The sequence below is a fragment of the Sebastes fasciatus genome, chromosome 21 (genome assembly GCF_043250625.1).
Source record: "Sebastes fasciatus isolate fSebFas1 chromosome 21, fSebFas1.pri, whole genome shotgun sequence".
Taxonomy (NCBI): Eukaryota; Metazoa; Chordata; class Actinopteri; order Perciformes; family Sebastidae; genus Sebastes; species Sebastes fasciatus.
The window spans coordinates 19,170,307-19,192,543 of record NC_133815.1 but is presented as its reverse complement, the minus strand read 5'-3'; the positions used below and the strand labels follow the sequence as shown (position 1 = coordinate 19,192,543).

At 40.9% G+C, this 22,237-nt stretch overlaps 1 protein-coding gene across 1 annotated transcript; it reads right to left on the bottom strand.

Annotated features, from left to right (window-relative positions):
- Positions 1-605: 605 nt before the first annotated feature.
- LOC141759774 (kinesin-1 heavy chain-like) lies at positions 606-21,770 on the bottom strand. Its single transcript, XM_074622109.1, has 26 exons — positions 21,246-21,770; positions 18,258-18,345; positions 18,078-18,151; positions 17,029-17,133; positions 16,894-16,942; positions 16,735-16,790; positions 16,220-16,307; positions 14,953-15,077; positions 13,890-13,994; positions 13,344-13,489; positions 12,619-12,767; positions 11,671-11,870; positions 9,792-9,860; positions 9,277-9,483; positions 9,048-9,191; positions 7,770-7,958; positions 7,391-7,508; positions 6,323-6,390; positions 6,127-6,236; positions 5,931-6,032; positions 5,785-5,845; positions 4,151-4,222; positions 3,416-3,517; positions 3,073-3,280; positions 2,190-2,247; positions 606-1,973 (listed from the first exon to the last, which is right to left on the bottom strand). The coding sequence occupies exons 1-26, from the start codon at positions 21,372-21,374 to the stop codon at positions 1,940-1,942; spliced, it is 2,856 nt and encodes a 951-aa protein (XP_074478210.1). The 5' UTR covers positions 21,375-21,770; the 3' UTR covers positions 606-1,939.
- Between the last annotated feature and the right edge of the window lie 467 nt (positions 21,771-22,237).

The window sequence follows — 22,237 nt, the reverse complement described above, 5'->3', positions numbered from 1 at the left end:
TTGCTGTGAGGCGGCCGTGCTAACCACCACACTGTCGTGCTCTAGATGCCACTCCAAAATAGAACTTCCGTGTTCGCTTCGCTTGTATTGCAAACTAGCTACTTTTCTAACAGCGAAAATAGCATCCCAGAATATAAGTGCAGAGGATCAATCTCCAGTTCCTCCTTTCTGCATGTCGAAGTGTCCTTGAGCGAGACGCTCTGGACCACAAGTTGCTCCCTGAGCGCTCTACAGCAGCCCACTGCTCCTTAGGATGGGTTAAATGCAGAGGTCAAATTTCATGTATGTACCTGTATGTATGACGAATATAATAAAGTTTTTGAAGTTTAAGGATGTTATGGACGAGGATATATTTTATATCGTTTTGTCTGACTCGGATATTCATCTGTATTTATTCCAGCCCGAGTATACGGCTGAGGCTGCTGCTGCTTTAGCCGTGCAAGAAGATATGGCCGGTGCGGGACATCAGAAGCTTGCGCGCAATGCATCCTGGTACATGTAGGCACTGCCGGCACGGCTCGAGCAGGAGAACGCCGCTTTCTGGGTCAATAAAGCACACACAGAGGGATTTATTGCTTGATTGGACATCAATAAAAGGTGGCGAATTTTCCCTTTCAGTCATCAATAATAAAAGTGAATAGCATAATACGCATTTGAAAATTTCAGCAAAACATTTAATGGTGCCTTTAGTTCGAGGGACAGAAACATTTGATTTATTCAGAAAGTTTGAGTTACGTCATTTTTTCTTTAGAAGCTTTAATTTTATATTCTGTACAATAATAAACGGATGACTTGTCAGGAGTGCTATTAAGGCTCCAGAGTGTTACAGGGTAAGTATCAATCATCCACTTTCATCCTGGAAATTCAGCTTGGATACATTAGCTACATTAAAAACAAAACATAATTCATGTTTTAACAAACAAGGTCAACATAAGTGAGCTCTTGCCTGCAGCTATCAGGCATACATTACATCTATATCTATCTACCCACTCCCAGCGCTCTTCCTGTCCTGAGCTCAAAGACAAGAGCGCTGTCGCCGAGCCAAACCTTCTGAGGAGCTAATGGCTTTCTGAGATAGTTTCAAGCACTCAACGTTAATAACAACAGTGATCCAGTCAGACAAAAAATAAGGCAGAGCATGCATACACTTATTTTACAGGTGTACGGAAGATAGATGCTCAGATAATTCTCAGTTCTTACTCACCTTGCAAAAAATTCATCATCATTCAGCCTCATTTTGAACCACTGATATGTGGTTAAATACACTTTTGGTTGGTTAAGACAGATTATTACAATCATCTGCACAGGTTCTGGTGTTTATAAACACGTACAGTTAAAAAAATCTATTGCACTAAAACCAAAGGTATCCCTGAGAAACAGGACCTTTCTCTTTACTGTACACCATGACAGAAGTGTCTTCTGATGTTCAGGGATCCGTCAACGTCTGATAGTTTAGGCTAATATCTTAGTAAGTTGCTGTCAACTTGTTGCATTATATGTTGATTTTCAAGGCACTAATGTGGTTTGGTTTCATGAATGACTGCACAGTACATGCCATACTTATATACAGTATATACAGACTTTGATGATGGGAGAATGGTTCAGTGGTTCCAGGTAAAAGTTCAATATTTTGGAGTGAAAACTTCTCTGGGTCTGGAGCTTTGGCTAGTTGTTGGGGTGACCGTGCTCCACAGGTGTAGGGGAAACCAGGAAAGAAAAAGAATGGAAAGGAATTTATATGATATCTTTTTGGATGTCTTGCGTGGCAGTAGCTCAGTCCGTAGGGTCTTGGCTTGGGAACCGAAGGGTAGTCTGCTCAAGTCCCGCACAGACCGGGTACGGAGTGTGGACCGGTAGCTGGAAAGGGCGTCAGTTCACCTCCTGGGTACTGTCAAGGAGCAGGAGCTATCTGCTCGGGGCGCTGTGCTGCGGCGATCCATCACTCTGACATCTCTCCACCTTGATGCATGAGCCTGTGTGTGTGTGTGTGTTAATCAAGAAATATAAGAACAGAATGAAAACATAAATTTCCCAAGGGGACAAATAAAGTACATTATCATTTACCTGGATAAGAATAAAAAAATACAAAATCTCTTTTTAGCCAATCACAAGTGAGTAAGTAAGTATACTTATTCAGCTATCTATCGAGCAGCTACTGAACACACACACGGTGTGTATTCTTCTCCCACCTGTTGATGCCTGCTGCCTTGATGAGGTTGTTCAGCTGGCCTGCTCTGATGGGCTTGGCTGGGTTGGGCACAGAGAGATAACATGGGTCACATACAGAGAGTACACACATTTCTTTGAGTTTAAAGGGAAAAAAGACATAGGACATGTTAGTCAGTGAACTTTAAAGGTGTAACGGCCGGGCCACTCAGGGAACATTAGCAGCTGCATCTCTTCTAGAGTTTCGAGATCTCGCCTATTTTTACCGTGCGGTTCACAGCAACAACAGACAGTGAAAGTGATTGTTTGATCGTATATTGACATCATATCAGCAACATTACTACAGTTTCAATGTCTAGACATCTGAATATGACACAGACATGAAAAAAGTAAAGATTTATTTTTAAATCAACACTTCCTGCTTTCATTTCGAACTAAAAGCCCTCAAACGTTTTTTTCTGTGGACAGAATTCCTTCATTTGTTAACATGAGGCTTTTATTCTGAAATATTTGCAGGATTGCTGTAGGAGATGCAGTGACTTGCACGACTCCCGGGGTTTTTTAATTGTGGATTACTACTATTATTTACAAATGAGCACACAATAAATATAAATGACATTTATAATGAAAAGAAATAGCCATTTAGAAAGGCAAACTCTATGTAGCAGCCCAGCAGCAGAGACGCTGCCGCTGTGGACAACCCACGCACGGGACAATCAGCAGTTCAGAGAGGCATCCGTCACGCACTGCTCACGCGGGCAGTCTGGCCCAAGCGTAATTTATATTTGAAATGTAATTTAATTACATTTTTAGACTTCCACATTATTATTTTTCACGACTTCAGGATTTTTAGACCTGTGCAAGACATAGTTCCATACATGTGTGTGTGTTTGTGTGTCAACCTACCAATCGAGGCTCTTCTGCCCATGTTTTTGGGCTTGGCAGTGTCCTTGATGCGCTCCATCTCCTGCTGGTAGCGCTTTCGGTCGATGGCTGCGTTCTCTTTGGCCTCCCTCAGAGCCCCCTCCAGGGCTTTGACCCGCTCGGCGGTGGCCCGCAGGCGCTTCTCCAGTTTAGGCAGCTCGCCGCGAAGGTCGGCGTTGTCCCGTAGCAGCTACCGAGGGGAGGGGAACAGGTAACACAAAGAGGGACACAGAGAGTGTGTAGCCTTTAGACACAAAATCTGGAAAAGAATCACTTCTATGGGAGGAAGCATTGTGGTAATTGTGTGTTTGTAGATATTTTTTACCTGCTTGTGAGCTTTGGAGAGCTGCTCAAGGTTGTCCTCCAGGAAGCTGATCTTCTGTTTCTGGGCAGCGCTGCCTTCTGTGCCATCCGAGTTCTTAGCGTTCTAATGAAGCACAACACACAGCTTTAACGATACACTGATTTCAATACATGTTTTGCCTCTGCGTTTATTTATTTGCGTGCAACTGATTTGTCCCATTCAGTTCTTCCCACCCAGTGTCTAAAAAGAAGTCTGAAACCCAAACTCCTGAATCCAAAGCATCCGATCTGTGGCTTAATGAGATGATAAATGGCAGATTTTGGGATGGGTACAACACCATGGCGTATCCTCTGTCCTCCAGGAAAGCCTGTTTTGCCTTTGTTTCTCTCATCAAGGCTCAGCCTGAGGGCTGGAGATGAGCGCCACGCAGAGAGCCTGGGTCCCTAATTTACAGCTGCTACCTTTGAAGAATCAGATGGCCTACTTATTGCAGACACTTTCTGTTGTGTTCCCTGGATTCATTAAAATTTCATCATGTTGCAAATTAAATGGAGTGCAGCCGGCGCATGAGCGAGCTATGGCTGCGTTTGTCTCATTCCAGGTAAATGTCGTGGTCGTGGGCAACAAGAGCTCATGCGATATCACACTAGATAGGAGATAAAAGCACACACAAAACCAGAACACAGCAGGATGATTACAGTGATAATGGACTATGAGCGGCTTCAGGAGAACAGGAGGATATGTACATACTGTTACCTTTTTGACTCGAGTGGCCAAGTCTTGGACAAAAAGCCTCCTGAGGTTGTGCAGTGTCTGCAGCTCTCGGGCCTGTGAGACACCAAGGAAACACAGTTCAGAAAAAAACAAAAAACAGTTTGGAGACATTAAAGGGTTGGTTCACCCAAATTACATGCAGATTTTGTCTTTGAAATATCCTCCCCTGAGATTTCTGCTTCCACCCAAACGCAAGTGTAGTGAATAGAATGCCATTAGTTTATTTAAATTAAGAGCAAGAAGCTCAGAACATAATAATGGATGGTCCGACTGGGCACAGGCCCAGAGGGCCAAAATTGACAGGGGCCCCCTTGGTCTTCACCTACAAAATGTCACTCAATGAGACACGTACCAAGCAGGAAGAGACTCCAAATGACCACAAAAAGACATACAACAACTACAAAGAGCTACAAAGAGATGCAAAACATCTGCAAAGAGACACAAAGAGACTCACAATGATGATGGAAAGAGGCAAAACAACCACAAAGAGACACAGAGCAACTACAAAAGAGACACAACATGACTACAAAGAAACACAAATGACTACAGAGAGACAAAGCAACTACAAAGAGATACAAAACAACTACAGAGAGACTCAAAAGCTACAAAGAAACATACAACAACTACAAAGAGACCAAAACAGCTGCACAGAGACACAAAGGGACATTGAAGAAACTAACAATGGCTATGATAAGGGGCAAAAAAACACAGAGACAACTACAAAGAGATGCAAAACAACTACAAAGAGACCAACAAAGCTACAAAGAGATGCAAAACAGCTGCACAGAGACACAAAGAGACTCACAATAACTATGAAAAGGGGAAAAATAACCACAGAGAGACACAAAGCAACTACAAACTGATGAAGCGACTAAAAAGAGACTCAAAACAACTACAAAGAGACAAAAAATGACCACAAAAAGACTCAAAATGACCACAAAGAGACACAAAATGATCACAAAAAGACTCAAAATGACCACAAAGAGACACAAATGACTACAAAGAGACAAAGCAACTACAAAGAAACATACAACAACTACAAAGAGACCAACACAACTACAAAGAGATGCAAAACAGCTACAAAGAGAAGCAAAAAGCTGCACAGAGACACAAAGAGACATTGAAGATACTAATGACTAATGACGATGAAAAGGGGCAAAAAACCACAGACAACTACAAAGAGATGCGAAACGACTACAAAGAGATGCAAAACAACACAGAGACTCATAATTACTACAAAGAGACAAAACTACCACAGAGACACACAAAACTACAAAGAGACACAAAACAACTGCAAAGAGACACAGAACAACTACAAAGAGATGCAAAACAACTACAAAGACACACAAACAAATGCAAAAGAGATACAGAACAACTACAAAGAGACACAAAACAACTGCAAAGAGACACAGAACAACTACAAAGAGATGCAAAACAACTACAAAGAGACACAAAGCAACTACAAAGAGACACAAAACAACTACGAGACTCAAAATGACTGCAGAATTTACATTTTCTAATGAAATCATAGTTATGAATATTATATTCCATATCTGCTAATAGATCCCCCTAAATCCTACAGACTGGTCCTTTAAATGGACATGCTGATAACTGACCACAGTCTCCTCCAGTCCCTTCATGTCCTGTTTGGCCTGATCCCGCCTGTCCTGCATCACCCTGCACAATGTAAAAAGGATGTTACTTGATGTATGTAGTATAATGGGAAACCATGCCCATTAACTATAGACCATAGAGGCATTACGTGAGCTCCTGCAACTGGCGGCTCTTCTCCTGGTCGGCAGCCTTGAGCTTCTCGTGCTCCACCCTCAGTCTCTCCTGCTCCAGCACGATCTTCTGGTTCAGACTACACACACACACACACGTCGGTGACAGTATCAGTACGTAACTCTGCATCACATTTAGAGAGAGAGCAGTGTTTGGTGATGTTGTTGTCTTACTCTTGTAGCTCCGTCATGAGTTTCTCCTTGTCGTCCAGCTCGTCTCTCAGGCTGCTGATCTGTTTCTGATGGGTCTCTCTGTGAGCCTGGATCTGCTTCTCCACAGTCTCCTGAAGACACACAAGCAGCATACACCGTTAGTCACAATTTCTAGTTTGAGACCACCCTCTTATGGGACAGCTTAGTGATGCAGTACCTTGACTTCATTGGCAGACTGGATCTCATTCTGCTTCTCCATGGTTTTGACTTTCTCTGGAAGGAGAACTGAAAACAATGCAAAAAGGTTTTAGTTTTAGTTATTTTTTAACTTTATTTTTTACACCTGATAATTTGGTATTTTGAGCCTCAATTTACAGTGAAGGAACAAATCTGCTTAGATTTATCTCCACAAACGTGAAATAAAGGTTCAAATGTCAAAGTTAAGATGTCAATGTCCACAATTGTTAAATTAGTGTTGAATCATTATACCAATATTAGAAGTAGCCACCTGGATTTACCCCACCAATGATTATTTTCATTAAAAACATCCACAAAAAGTCAGACAAAATGACACTGATAAAATAATTTCAACAAATATATATTACTTATAATAGTTACTTATAATTAAAAGACTTCAAATAACATAGAAATACACAGCTTTTGTTTAAAAAAAATGTTAGAAATACTACCTTTACCAATAATGAATTATTTTTCAGGATTGGTGGAGCATGTGAAAAGTGTGAGACAGGTAATCTGTGAAGAAAATCAGGTTCCTCTGTCTCCCCCTTGTGCTCCTAATGACATTTGCAAGTTTCTACTGCACCCGAACGAAAACAACCAATCACAGCCGAGCTGGAGCCGAGCAGTCTCCGAGCAGCTGTCAATCACTGCTCGCGAAACTCGTGAATTCCAATCAAACGGTCAAACTAGGCAGCGCTGATCAAATATGAATTAATATTCTGTTACTGTAATGCCTATTTCTTTCCTCAAATGTTTTTAAAAACATATTTTAGTGAACTGTTTAGCTGTAAAATGAGAAAGTTTAACTTTCAGCTGCTTTGAGACAGCTCAGATCTGATTGGTTGTTTTCCTTCGGCGCTATGAAATCTTGCAAATGCCATTAGGAGCACTAGGAGGAAACAGATAACCAGATTTTGTTCTCCGATTACCTGTCTCATGCACTACTGTCAGAATATAGTGACTGTTTTATAAAAATAACTTTTTATCATATTTGCTAAAAGTTACCTACCGCAGCTTTAAAGACAACATAGTGAGTGATTTTCACCTTGGGCATTGACCCGGACTATTTCCTCATTGAGAGAGTCCACGTTCTCCTCCAGCTGTCTTTTCTTCTGCTCCACATTCTGGAGGCTGTCTGTCAGGGACTTGATTTTAGCTTCATGCTGGACACCAACAGGTAAAAGAAAAAGATGTGAAACCGGTTATAAACTATCACATGCGATTAAAACTCACACAAACTCCACAGCAGCTCCGTTTAAACCCCAGAACAGAGACATGCATAGATAGATAGGCAAAAAACCCATCAACTTGTCAAGCTGCTGTTTGATTGATAACCACATGATCTGCCATTTTAATTAACCGCCACATTTGTCACTATGGTGACGGTATCCATGACAGCAGAGGTGGTAAGCAGCAGCGGTTACCTGGGAGACACGGAGCTGGCAGGCGATCAGCTCCATCTCCGTCTCGTCCATCTTCTGGGTGCTCTCGGCCTTGGTGCTCTCCAGCAGTTTGCTGCGCTTCACCATCGTCTTCACCTCTGACTTCATCTTACTGATGTAGAGACGGGCCATAGTGAACTCTTCATCGATGAGGCCGCTGCTCTCTTGTTGCTGAGGTCAGGAAACATAGCAATTAGGCCTTTTGTCATTTTGTCTGTATAGCTATAAGTAACATTTTCTTTCAAGTGAATGTCTTTCTATCAATGATTCACGGAGAACCACTGACTAACCATTACAGCTCAATATATGGAGAGCCCCATCTACAGAAACCAAACTGCACATTTACTTATAGTAGTTATAATCTTATAGACTTAACAATTACTAAACAAATGACATAATTAATCATGGAGCTGAAATCAATTCATTGATAAGTCGATCGACAAAATATTTATCGGCAACTACTTTGTCATTTCTGGCAAATCATCATCTGGTTTTAACATCTTCATTGTGAGGATTTGCTGCATTTTCTTGTTATTTGTGATAGTAAATTGAATATTTTTGGGTCTGAAGGCACCGTTAAGGGCCATTTTCCACCATTTTCCAAATAAATATTTGCTGCAGCCCAACACAAATCCATCGCTAATTTGAGCAAGTATTGCCTAGATACTTGGTGATGATGAATGGAATGAAAATGAGCTGATCAAAGGGCATTCGATTTGACATTATAGAGGAATATGATGCAGACAAAGACAATAAACTGGAAACATGTGACCCAAAAGGACACATGTGATGCAGGCAGTGGATGTTTCAGCTACTATGGTATTAATCTCTATAAACAGATAATCTGCATATGAATGCAGAATCTGGAGGCAAGATTTGGTATCGGAATCTGGTTTCCATTTCCGAGTAGTATTGGCCAATCAGGTTTGAGCAGGCTTTGGTTGCATGCAGGTAAACAGTCTGTGTGGAGAGCAAAAGAGGCGGAACACATTGGCTGAAATGCATCCTCTGAACCCATCGGCTATCGTCTGATGATAATTTAGTTTTATATTTTGTTGTGGTTTTAAATTGAGTGTAAACTGGCTATTTGTGAAACAATCCGGCCATTGGCTACCCCAGAACTATTGGCCGTTACGGTAATGTCACTGAAATCAGCATGTCATTTTTGTTTCAACAGGCCCTTTTTGCTCTGCCAACATGTCAATTTATTCTTAGTTTCTAGTATATTTCTGAATTTGAAACATCACCGCGCCTGTTAACCTTAATGTCGTTGCTTCCCACGGCGATGCCTATCTCAGCCAGGTCTTTGAGTAATGATGACATCATCTCAGTGACCCTCTTCTTCTGGTGGTTGGTCATCTCCTTCAGCTTCTGGAGTTCAATGTCAATGGAGGCCAAGGAGCTCTGGCGGTGGATGATAACATAAATAAATACACGCCTTACAAAGGTAATAAGAACTTCTAATTGATTCAGGTGAATAAAAAAGTACCGATTTCTCGTTCAGCTCGTCGCTGAGAGCCTCGAACTCTAGTGCTTTGTCCTCGACTTCCTGACTCTTCTGGTCGTAGTTGAGAGCCAGCTCCTCCAGGGCCTGCAGCACCTCCTTCACCTCCTCCTTGGAGGCTTCGTTCTCCGACAGAATCCGGTTTAGTTCTGTCTGCAGGGTTTTGTGGTCATTGCTGGAGGAGGCTAAGAGCTACCAGTGAAGATAGGGAAGGGAGGATAAGAAAGTGATGCTCAGCCTAGGAAGGGAAGGGGGTTAAAGGGGAGTAAAGTTCATAACAGGATCTACTAAATACTTTAGAATACAGCTAAATACACCCTCATGAGTTCAATCTGTAAGGCTCCAATGTTGCTTTCTACAGGTCAGCTACAGTCTGACCTCTCCTGCAGGGCTACTAATGGTCTGCTATGAGCTGTCAGGCTGGGTTTGTGCTAACAGGAATGGCTGTTAGCCGTGTTGGGAAGGGAGAGGAGGGGAGAGGAAGGGGGGAGTTGTGTCACCTCCTCCTGGTCCAACATCTGTTGCTTCAGCGTCTCCATCAACTGAGACAACTGGTTGATCTCCTCGTCCTGGAGGAGGGTAAGGACGGTGGAGAGGAGACAGGGAAAGACAAATACAATTCATCACTCATTTGTTTCCACTACAAATACAGGCAATACTGAACAGAAGCCAATCACGCCATCTGCTGACCAAAAGAGATACTACATGAAATGTAGGTCCACATTTAGTTCATCAAATGATCAAATCACTAGGGCTTGCAAAGAAAACCTAAGGAATCCATTGGTACCAACCATGTCATACTAGCTTGTTGCAAAGGAGGTTAAATAATGCTACGAAGTTACGCTAAATTTTGGTGAAGAAAAACTGGCATGGCCATTTTCAAAGGGGTCCCTTGACCTCTGACCTCAAGGTATGTGAATGAAAATGGGTTCTATGGGTACCCACGAGTCTCCCCTTTACAGACATGCCCACTTTATGATAATCACATGCAGTTTGGGACAAGTCATAGTCAAGTCAGCACACTGACACACTGACAGCTGTTGTTGCCTGTTGGGCTGCAGTTTGCCATGTTATGATTTGAGCATATGTTTTATGCTAAATGCAGTACCTGTGAGGGTTTCTGGACAATATTTGTCATTGTTTTGTGTTGTTAATTGATTTCCAATAATAAATATATACATACATTTGCATAAAGCAGCATTTTTACCCAGTCCCATGTTGATAAGAGTATTAAATGCACGACAAATTTCCCTTTAAGGTACAATTTGAACAGATAAACAGATAAACAAAATGTGTGAATAATTTGTGATTAATCGTTATTAACTCTGGACAATCATGCGGTTAATCAAGACTAAATATATTCATCAATTGACAGCCCTACTACATACATGTAAGCATTGTTTGCGATTGTTAGTGTGATAATCAAATGAACTGAAATGAACATGGCAACATTTAATACAGCCTCTGTTAGAAGGCAATAACAAGCAGGACAATGCAGTAAAGTAAAACTATTTACAATCATACTGTAAATCCTGCATTCACACTTTTTGTTTCCCAGCGTTCCATGTGAACATCAGCTTGATTAGGAAGGGTGGGTTTGGTTTTAACCCGTGAGGGTCTGCGCCACATGTAAACATGGGTGTCCACTGTATTTTGTACAGCGTGTGCAACCTACGTCCAGACATAGTGGGTGTCTGGATATCAGCTGTGTAATTAGAAAGGACAAGAAAAACAGGCCCCCCGGTTTGTGTGTGTATATATAAGTTTGTGCAGATCTGTGTGTCTGCTTTGCTTTCCACACTGCCTACTACAAAGTGTGAGCGTTTGGTCGGGGGGTGCGACAGTGATGAGTTAACCAGGCTGACTCTCACAAATGCATTTAGAGCACATAAACATGGCAAAACATCCAACAGTTATGTTGTTGACATTTTAAATTGACTTTGACGTTTAAAATGGTCGTACAGCCCCTTTAATATGATGGCGTTTCCAGTGGTCTTCAACAGTTATGATAAATGTGTTTTTTAAAACAAACAACACAGGATATTCAGATGCGTCTTTGCAGTGTAGGCGCTTGTTGCCAATGCTGAAATAGAAACTTTTCCTGCAGGATATTCCACCGTTGAATCACACTTTCACCGAAGGGACGCCAAAAATAAACTACCTACCCTAGCTTTAATCTCTCAGGTGGTCTCAGTGTGATTAGATGTTACCACCTGAAATCAATAACATGTTTCTGACTTGATCAATGAAACCACGCTACAGGCGTGAACTCTCCAGTGTGTCAACACACTGCTAAATGAAATGCTTGGTGTGTGTGTCCACCACAAGCGTTGTGCAAAAAAGAGGATGTATGAACACTTCCTCCAACACTTTCCTCACCTTGTCATCCATCTCTTTGTAAAGCTTGGCCATGTCTGCCCCGTACTTCTCTTTCTCTGCCCCTGTGAGTTGGACCCCAGGGAGGGTGCTGAGGGCAGGTGTTGGTGCCTTCTTATCGTTGTTGGGCGCAGCGTCCAGGGCCTGGACCTCCGCTTTGGCCTTCTCTTTATCAAACTGATCCTCCACTGGAACGCTCTCTCCTGCAGGGGGCAGAAGACAAAGGGGACATCAGCTCCAGTCTGTGTGGGGGGGTCTGTGATGAGTCCTCCTCCCTCATTTGTCGCTCAATCAATCAAACTATTGTTTTAAGAGGAAGACCTGTGACAACTCTAGATTCCTCATGTCTTTACATTAGTGTAAGGCAGACGTGATCATGCACATTTTTCAAGAGAGCTAGACAAGATTTTGCTGATATGGAAACAAAGGTTTCTTTCTTAAGGCACCTCCTTTAAAAGCCCAAAATAGGACCAATGTGTGATTCAGCTCTTTGGAGCATGACTAAGTGATAGAACTTCAAAAAGTTTTTGTTTTTGGTTGCTTCTTTTCATCTCATCCAAACCATTATAAACCAAAATAATGATCATCTTTATTAGCATGTGGAAGAATGTACCTTTAAAACATTCATATTTCTGGACATATTTTGCTTCGTCGATTAGGAAATACACTAGAGGAATAAGCTCGGACAGCAGCTGAGAAACATGTATGCTATGAACAAGTAGGCCAAATTATCCTCAATTATTCTTAAAGTATATCCCAAATATCAGTGACTATATATCAGGATGGAGACTTTTTGTGAAAAATTTGTAACACTGGAAAAAAAGATATTCTTAGTAATAGTTACAGTATATGCTCCCTTCAAGCTCGTCTGCCTCTGTTTGAATGTCATAATGCAGCATAAGTATGTAGCACGTAAAGATGTGAGCTGTTATTGGACAGCGTGGTCCTCACCGCCCCTCCAGCGGTTGAGCTCGGTCTCCAGCCAGGTGACGGTGGTTTTCAGGGTCTTGTTCTTCTCCTTCTCTTTCTCAAACTTCTTCTTCCACTGCTCTGCAGTGAGCTCCACATTCAGACTCACTGAGTTCTTGATGGTCTTTGCCCTGGTCAGACAGGAAGGTAACATCACCAGTCCCGGCCACGTATAGACTGTCATCACTGCACTTTGTTTTCCCTAAAGATGGTGCGCTTTTCATATCATTAACAGGCCCATTCAGATCAATGAAGTTTTATAACGAAGTTCGGGAACTAAGACCCGGCCTCATGCGCATCCAATTTCCGCAGCAAAAGTATTTAATCATCGTTGCTCCCCTCCATCTTCAATATGTAATAAACTATTCCAGACCCATACTATTATTGCCGTGGTTTTTGTTAGTGAACTGAGAGATGTCACAGATGAGATACCCAACCACTGTGGCTCTGTCAAATGTAAATACTTTCTTATTTAAAAGTACTCTAACTGCAGACAACCATGTGGTTTCTCTGATACAGATTAAGACCTATCACTGGTACTCACTGGTGCAGCAACAACAACATGATCCCTCACTGGCTTCCCACAGGAACAGGCCAATTGTGGACAAATGGGCCGTTGGATACAACAGAATGATTCCCTTGCAGTGCGGTTCACAGATTGTATCTCTACCCGCTGTGTGTGTGTGTGTGTGTGTGTGTGTGTGTACCTCTGTCCAAACAGCAGTGTGGATCTGGTCTCAGCATCATTGTAAGCGGAGGGTGAGCAGCAGATGACCATGGTGGTCCGACAGTTCCCTCCCAGGGAGTCCTGCAGAATCCTGGTCATCTTACTGTCTCTGTACGGTACATAGGCCTGACAGAGGACACAAATTAAAATCCACAGGACACGTGTGTAGTTCCTGCTGAGATTTAAAGAGGACCTATCATACTTATTTTCAGGTGCATACTTGTATTTTGGGTTTCTACTAGAACATGTTGACATGCTTTAATGTTCTACAGAAGCTTTCTTTTTCTCATACCAGCTGTGCTGCATGAGAAATCCCCCTCCCGAAAAGCCTAGTCTGCTCTAATTGGTCAGCTGGCCTGCTGTTGTGATTGGTCAACTGAACCAAACTCTTTGGACTCAGTTCCTGCTCCGCTCTAACTAGCTTTGTTTGAGGCCGTGCCAAACTACCCGCTAGGCAGGTATTACAGATATGTTACTTGGTGACATCACCACGTTACACCACCCCCGGAAGTGCAAACTGCCTCACCGAGCCCTCCGCCAGAGCTGAGATGACATTTCCCAGTGAAGACAGGGATTTGTTGATCATCTTGGCTTCATCCAGCACTGTGCCCTCTGCTCCTGTTTTACCAATCTGAGAAACACACAAACACAGGAGAGTTCTCATCATGACCAGACTGCCAGACTGGATGATCTGCACAACTAACAATAAAACTGATCACAATCTAGTCCTGATTGACTCCAAATAGTCAAAAAATACTATGACAAAGATGATGGGGAGGTGTATTGTTCATTGAATAACAAGGAGATTAATAAAAGAAGGTTGACAGAGCATGTTAATGTGTTTACTGGAGTTTAGTGCTATCCTTGTCTTATTAACATCTCATACTGATGGACAGATTACTGTAGCGACCCCTGTCGAAAGGAAGCAGCGGCGTCAATACAGGCAAGCAAACTGTGCCTTCGGGAGCATATGAAATGAGAGTAAGAAAAGTTAGAAAGTCAAGGTTAAAGGTGCAATGTGTAAGATCTGGCCAGAATTTTTGTTTCGATTATCATTTTTTTTATTATCAACAGATTGTGAAGAGGTTACAGTGTCGACGTTATGTCAAAGACGCCTATGTATTGTGTTGCAGAGATATTTACTGAAATGAGCATCCTAACCAGCTAGCCCTGGCCCGTCCTGTCTTGTGTTCTCATTTCTGCCACTTTAGATATAATCCAATGAACAAACTATCTAAATGTACACGGACAGTACAGCTCCCCGTTAGTGGAACAGTAAACACAATACATAGGCCGACGCCACACGTGAAGAAGGCTCTCAGAGTTTCAGGAGTTTGATCAAATTTTGCATATTCTTGCCCTGCTGTTAGTTGGCTTTTTTTAATAAGAGATTTAAAATGTTGATCGTATGGAGCCAGTAAAAGAGGTGAAATGCTAACCCCTATTTGTTTGGAGCAGGTGGCCAGATCTTACACAGTGCACCTTTAAAATAAGAAATTTTGGTTTTTGAAACTGGAAAAAAATGCAGATGCTGAAACTGGGAAGCCACAGAGGCAAAGAGAAGGAGACTGTGAGAGGTGGAAACGTACTTTTTCACTCCCGGCCAGATCAACGAGGTAGAGCTTGCCGGTGAATTTCTGTTCAGTCTGACTGTTTTCTTGCTTGATGTTGATGAGGAAGATGCTGTGACTCCTGGAGCTGTGCTCATTCATGTCTGAAATACAGACGTACACACACACATAATAATATTATTAATAATAATTAGTATGCTATTAGTATAAAACAAATTAACAATCTGATCTTTGCACTTAAATTCATCTATCTAATCTTTTTAACAGAATTTTCTAGAAATGTATTTTGTAGAAAGAAAAGAAAGAATAAGGTGGGTCACCACACTAGAATCAAGAAATAAAAAAATTTACTTAAAAAAATACTTGAAACAAGGGACTGACTGAATCACAGAGAAAAATCATGTGATGATGATGATTTTTATCTTTTGATAAGTTTGTTTTAACACTAACACTCGCGGTCCCTGACAGTGAGTGACTGTACAAAACTTGATTTCCAATAATAAATATATACATACATTTGCATAAAGCAGCATATTTGTCCATTACCATGTTGATAAGAGTATTAAATACTTGACAAATCTCCCTTTACGTTACACTTTTAAACAGATAAAAATGTGAGATCCATTTGCGATTAATCACGATTAACTATGGACCATTATGCAATTAATAGCAATTAAATATTTTAATCGATTGCCAGCCCTAATCATAAGTATAAATTAGTATAAGTGCTTCCACGGAGCAGTGTCGGAACACACTGTTCATGAAAATTACTAATTACTAATTAAAATCACAGAGAAGCTCTGCATATGCCAACTTTAGTCTAACTTCTTCTATAAAAGTTAGCCTGTATAAATAGGGCTTAACAGTAATAGCTGATTCAAAAACAACACATAAGTCATTTTGGGTCACTTATTTTTAACACTTTTTAATTTTTTTTACTATTGTACTATTGTCTCATAGTTAATGATTAGATAATGACAAACATTTAATTTTAGAAAATATTAGATGCAAAAAAAGTCACGTGAAATCAAAGCTTATCAGAAAATGCACTAAAGGCTAAAATTAAGCTGAGTTTAGTTACAGTTTAAGCCAAGAGTCCAGGAATAGAAATGCTTTGTGTGTTTTAGGAATCATGCTTATTTTAACTTCATTTTTTTGTCTTATTATGTGTGCAGCAGCACAGACAGTGTCTTGGCTGATGAGAGTCTCGCTGCAGTCAGGAGACTCAGTGAGGTTGAACCCATGAGAGGCTGCAGCCCTCGAGGCGCTCAGTGTGGGAACTCACTTGTGACAGCCACATGTCTGCTGTTTTTGCCTTCGTCTATGGCGTCCATGACCTCGTCGGGACAGCTCACGAAACGCTCGGTACACCCCTGGAGACACATGCAATCACAAGGAAACGCTGTGCTCAACGGGCCCGCAGTGATCCGGCTTTACAGAGACACAACTATTAGCTGAGTACACCGAGACATACTGTATCAGGCTGATGCTCTCAGAGGGAAAGCTATGGAGAGTGATCTTATTACCTTGTGTTCTTCGTATTTTAAAACATATACACAACAATATGAAAGCTAAAAAATCTTATTCCATTAAACACAATGAGTTTAAAAGTCTGTATTGAGCAGATAATGTAAAGTAAACCCTCATCTCATCCTGCGGATCACAGTTCTGCCATTGTTTTGATCATATTCTCTTATGTCATTCATAGTGCTTTACAACTAGCTGGGACAAACTTGTGACTGTGTGATTTAATCAGAAACACCTCAAATAACATTTCTCAACCTAAAAATAAATCCCCACCTTAACATAGGGCACCCTGTTTTTATCCTCGTGCACAGAAAGGTTGACCTTTGACACTGTGGAGGAGAAGGAAAGTAGACATCAGGTTCTGAATCTGTCATGTTGTTTGCATCAGGTACTGAATGATAACGATATGGTACAAGAGACTTTAAAACATACCATCCAACAAGTCCTTGATTTTGTCCAAATAGATTTCAAAATATGAAACCTGCAAAGCAAAAGCTTCCAGTGAGACTCAACCAAACATTATGATGTTTTAAAGCATCTGAGCACCTGATTGAGAGGTTAACGTACTTTGATGTGAAACTCCAGGTTCTCATCCATGGAATAAATGTAGTTGAAGATGTCCTGAACTATTCTGGGAATGATTCCCATCATGTCTGGGTTGTGGAGTTTCCCCTTTAGGAGACAATTATATAAAAAAAAAATTGGAAACACGACAAAACAAGTATTTTAGGCTTTTCAGTCACTGTTTTTTTTTCATTTTTGTTCAGCAGTAAAAGCAGCAGTTAAACTATAGGATCATCTTGAGATCAGATCACACCAGCCGTGACGCCAAATCAGGCCAGGGGTGTAAAGTGGGGGGTCCAATTGCCATTTCCCCATTTCGCACCTCCCCCCCCCTACTTCCTACACCCTTGCTCAGACCACACCCATCTTCGAGCTCGGCCTTCATTTTTATCTCACAGCCCGTTCGCATGAAAAGGCGTATAAATGCCTTTCTTGATTTCCGCGTGTCTTTTGTACTCCATGTATCCTGTACTGACTGTCACGTGACAAAACGTCACATGTTTTTTGTTGACGTTTGTCACGTGTTTTCCGTAGTTGTTTCCGTATGTGTTTTACTTAGTTTACTTACTTATTTTAAGCCCAACCATGACATTTACCCTAATCCTAACTAAATGGTTTTCTTGCCTGAACCTAACTGCGGATGTTTGCGTGGCGTACAAATGACACGCGAAAATGCTAAAATGCGTACTCATGAACACGCGGAATTTCCGTGTAATGTCGTTGTATTTATACGCCTTCCTGTGAGACCGGGTTTGATATCAACTACACACCTGTAAAGTTTAGTGATGCCAAACTGGGCCTGTGTGTGTGTATGTGTGTGTTCGCACCCCTTGCTCGGACCATGCCCATCTTCGAACTCCTAGCGTTGCAACATTATTGTGGTCACAAAATCTGTCCACAGAAATATAAACATCTGGCAAAGTACTCAAAAGACCTCCTCTATGGTAGTTCCCGCTACAGTAGGTGTCTCTGTCACATTTTACCATCATGACACACACACACACACACACACACAAGGTGAAAACAATACCAGTGTCGCTGGTAAATATTACCTCCATTGTGTGTGTTTTACCAGAGGATGTCTGCCCATAGGCAAATATTGTCCCATTGTAGCCCTCGAGAACATCTGTACACATCACGACAAAGAAATAACACATTTAGTATTGAGGTTTAGGTTTTGTTTCAAGGGGTTTTAGTGCGTCGGCCACTCTGCGCTCTACTGTGCATCTTACCTCTGACAATCTTCTGAGCCCAAGCATTGTAGAACTGCTCCTGAGTTGTATCGGACTGGAACACACGGTCAAAGTAGTACGGTTTACCCTGTGAAGAGGAGGTGGCAGTGGTCAGCACCGGTAACAACATGCCAACATGAATTTCCTACATAACTCCACATATGTCAGCTGCATGTTCGCAATTCAAGTAGGTAGGTGGGATATTCAATAAAACTGTGAGGGGGGGGGGGGGGGGGGGGGGGGGGAATATTTGGAGGATTGTTCGCCAGCATAAGTTCATACAAGAAACAGTAAGACTTCCAATATGGACCGCTGACCTGACCGTCAGAATAAAAGAGGATATGAGTATACACACTGTGCAAGTCATATGTAAGGATAAAGTACAGGCCAGGGGGATGTACTAACATCCTGCGATTCGCTTATTTAACACCGTGACACATTTGAAAGAAGAAATGACACATTCATACAAATGAAAAGTTGAATTCATAAGTCATAAAACACAGCCTTGTTCAATATGATGCACTGAGGTTATTCTGCTGCAGTCTTACTTGGTCTGGTATGACCTGTGGCTTATTGTGGCTAATATTAGCTATTTAGATAGATATTGCTGTGTAACTGGCATTACTGAGTCAGTTCACTGACTCCTCTCTACTCTTTGCTATTTTGTTTTTCAACATTTTACAATGATTCCATAAATGTCACTAGTAGCCAAAGGGACTGCTATTCAGCAAAAGTTAAGTACAGTAGGCTATGTACAGCATATTGGATGTAATATTTATTGCAGAAAAACTATTATATATATATAAAGTAAAGCGTTTTTTGAGCATTAAAGCATGTAAACATGTTCTAGTAGAAACCCAAAATACAAGTATGCACCTGTAAATAAGCACAATATGTACTCTTTAATGTGGTTCTAAATTTTTTTTTTGAAAATCCAAAAGTTTGGAAGTTTTGTCATGTCTGAGTCACACAGAGAAACGAATACCTGATTCATTTTGCATGACACAATGAACAAGGCACAAATATTTCATAAACTAATGTTATTCTAAAATTCAAGTTAATAAAAAGAATAATGAAACACTTAAATGTGAAATCCATCTGCACTGAGGAATGCAAAATTGTCAAAAATGTGGATGATATTCTAAATCTTTTGGCACAGATGTTCATTGTGTTACTTTGACTAAATAGTCAAGGAAAAACAACATATATCTGAGGTCGGGCTAGGAGTTATGGAGAAAATCAAATACCTTGATATCTGTAATGTGATGATATTGTAGGGGTGACTATTGGTGCTTTCACAAAATATTCATGAGATTTTTGATAAATAATCCTCAGTAATGTGAATATAATGACGTGGGTAAAGGGAAATAATAGAACAGTCTGGTAAGTTCAGAAAACTACATCAATTTACTGTAATGCAGCCATTAACACCAGGAAAAGACAACACTTATGCCATATTACAATATTACGATATCCAAAATCAAATACAATGTCTAGTCTCATATCACTATATCGATAAATTATCGATATCTTGCCCAGCCCTAATCTGGGGCCTGGTTTAATGCTGCCTTAGATCCTTTCTTGGAGCAGGAAAACAGCACATCAACACTTTTCCATGTGACATAACTGGTTATCAGTTGGCCTGTGACTGGGAGTCAAAACCTCTGAACAAAGCAGCCATTCATTTTCAATGGTCATGAACATCAGGGGTTATAGTTTCCCAAGGAAATTGATTTTTTTCCCCACTAATATGCATACTGCCACAATGACAAAAGCTGCCATGTGTCCTATAAAAGGGCCACCTTAGCCTATAGCTATACTCATACAGAGAACTTCAGGGTGACGAATTAGAGGAAACACCAACATAAAGTATGTTAGTAAGGTGTTGTTCCATCACGAGCCTCTGGCCATCTGGTGACTGTGAAGGCCATTCACATCATTTTCATACTCACCAAATCATTCACTTTATGCGCTGTATGGAAGACTCTGTATTAGTCATGTTTCCCTACACATTTATTCAAGTTTTGTCTTTAATGTGCCACCGGTGTCTGGCCTCACTCGGCTTTCAGTTAGTCTTTCAGTTACAGGGCTCTACAGTGGCCATTTTGGTGCAGCTATGCTTACTGCTAGCATAGCACGCTAACGTTAGCATGCTAGCATTATCATGACTCGTTCGACGGTTTTAGCCTGATAAGGTTAGCATTAACCTCAAATTAGCTTACTACTGAGGCTGGTGTGAAATTTAATGACAATTTTCAGGTTAAAGGTCCCATATTGTAAAAAGTGACTTTTTCATGGCTTTTATATTATAAAGCAGGTTTAAGTGATATATAAATACTGTGAAAGTATCAAAACACACAATCCACAGATAAATACACATAGCCCATATTCAGAAACTGTGTGTTTGAAACAAGCCGTTAGGATTTCTGTACATTTGTGATGTCACAAATCTACAATATTTAGACAATTTCACAGTTTTAGATGTAAACATTCTAAATGTGTCCCAGGTTATTCCCCGTTGCAGTGTATGTGAATGAAATCAGCTGACAGCAAGTACACATGGATCCAAACTGCTGCCTAGCAACGCAATTCTGTTGCAATTCCATCAAAATGCACTAAAACTGAGCGTTTGAGACAGAGGGTAAATACAGGTATATTCAGGCAGACAGTATGAGGAAAATAAAGTTTTTTTTTTAACATTACAGCATGTAAACATGTTCTAGTAGAAACACAAAATACAAGTGTGAACCTGAAAATGAGCACGATATGGGACCTTTAAGTTCGGTTACAACCAGCACCTTTAACTTAACTTCTTAAAGGTGTGTTTGGTATTTGTGACACCAAAAGAGACATTTTGAACTAACCTATTTTTATTGATAATTTTCTGACTTTCACTTAATGAAAAGTGGAACAAGTAGAGCTTCTGAGTTATAAGTGTTAATCTTCTGATCCCCATAGCTGTGATGAATAGAGAAAGCACACACTCACCCCCATCGTCACACAGTCATCCCCTTGAAACTTGGGGATGTACTTGTCTCCCCGGGCCAACTCCGAGCTGTTGAGGGGCCTGAAACGGCACACCACCTTGATAGAGGTCTCTGATGCGGGGTCAGCCATCTCCCTCCGCTGTGGATGGATGAATGGAGAGAAGCTCCGTCCTCCAGTGACAGTCTGACACTAAAACCAGCAGCAGCAGCAGCAGGGGAGCCAGAGAGGAGGAGGAGGCCGCACCCCCTCACAGAGATGCTCCTCAGCTGCTGCTACAGCTGACTGTGTTGGCTCCTCTCACAAGAGAAAATATTGTGTTTGGTATTAACATGAAGGACATTAAGAGTGACTTGATATTGAACAATCTGATAATGCTGGCAATTTTTTCATCCATGCATCCAAATGCAGGAAAATGAAACCCCTATGTTCCATTTGCAAAAGGGACCTTGTGGACAATCATCTCAGTGCTTTAAGACTAATGAAAGGACAACATGCAAAGTGTCTCCTCAGAGCTTATGAAGAACTGAACATAATATGATGATGACTCTTAGAGCTACTATGGAAGAGTGCAGTCTTATTATTATTATTATATTTTATTATTTATGCATTTCTTTTTTTGTTCCTTGAATTATTTTCTACCCCCTTTTATTTTTGTTATTATATTATTTTTTATAATTTAAGTTATCTTTCCTATCCAATTGTGCCTATTATGTTAAAAGTATTGAGTTTAGATTACAATGCCTTAATGTTTGTAAATTAATTTTCTTCAATAAAAAAGACAAAGAAAAGCTTACTGTGTTGGAGGAGTCCTCAAAAATATATTTACAGCCAAAATATTATACCAATAACTTCCACTAAATTGGTTGGTGCACCTGAACCTGGCAGTTACAGCGCAGGTCTTTTTAAAAGTGTGTCTGTATTTTCACTGCACTGCTAGAAGCATGTTGTCTTATTGTGAAGGACAGGAAGTACAGTCTCGGAAGTGTTGACAT

What these genes read in the sequence shown, in the direction of transcription:
- LOC141759774 (XM_074622109.1), bottom strand. Translation starts at nt 21,374, where the DNA reads ATGGCTGACCCCGCATCAGAGACCTCTATCAAGGTGGTGTGCCGTTTC. An exon ending in ACACTGCTGTTTGGACAGAG is followed by an intron (nt 12,768 to 13,343) that starts GTACACACACAC and finishes CTGTCTGACCAG; the next exon opens with GGCAAAGACCATCAAGAACT. An exon ending in CTCATGACGGAGCTACAAGA is followed by an intron (nt 6,033 to 6,126) that starts GTAAGACAACAA and finishes GTGTGTGTGTAG; the next exon opens with TCTGAACCAGAAGATCGTGC.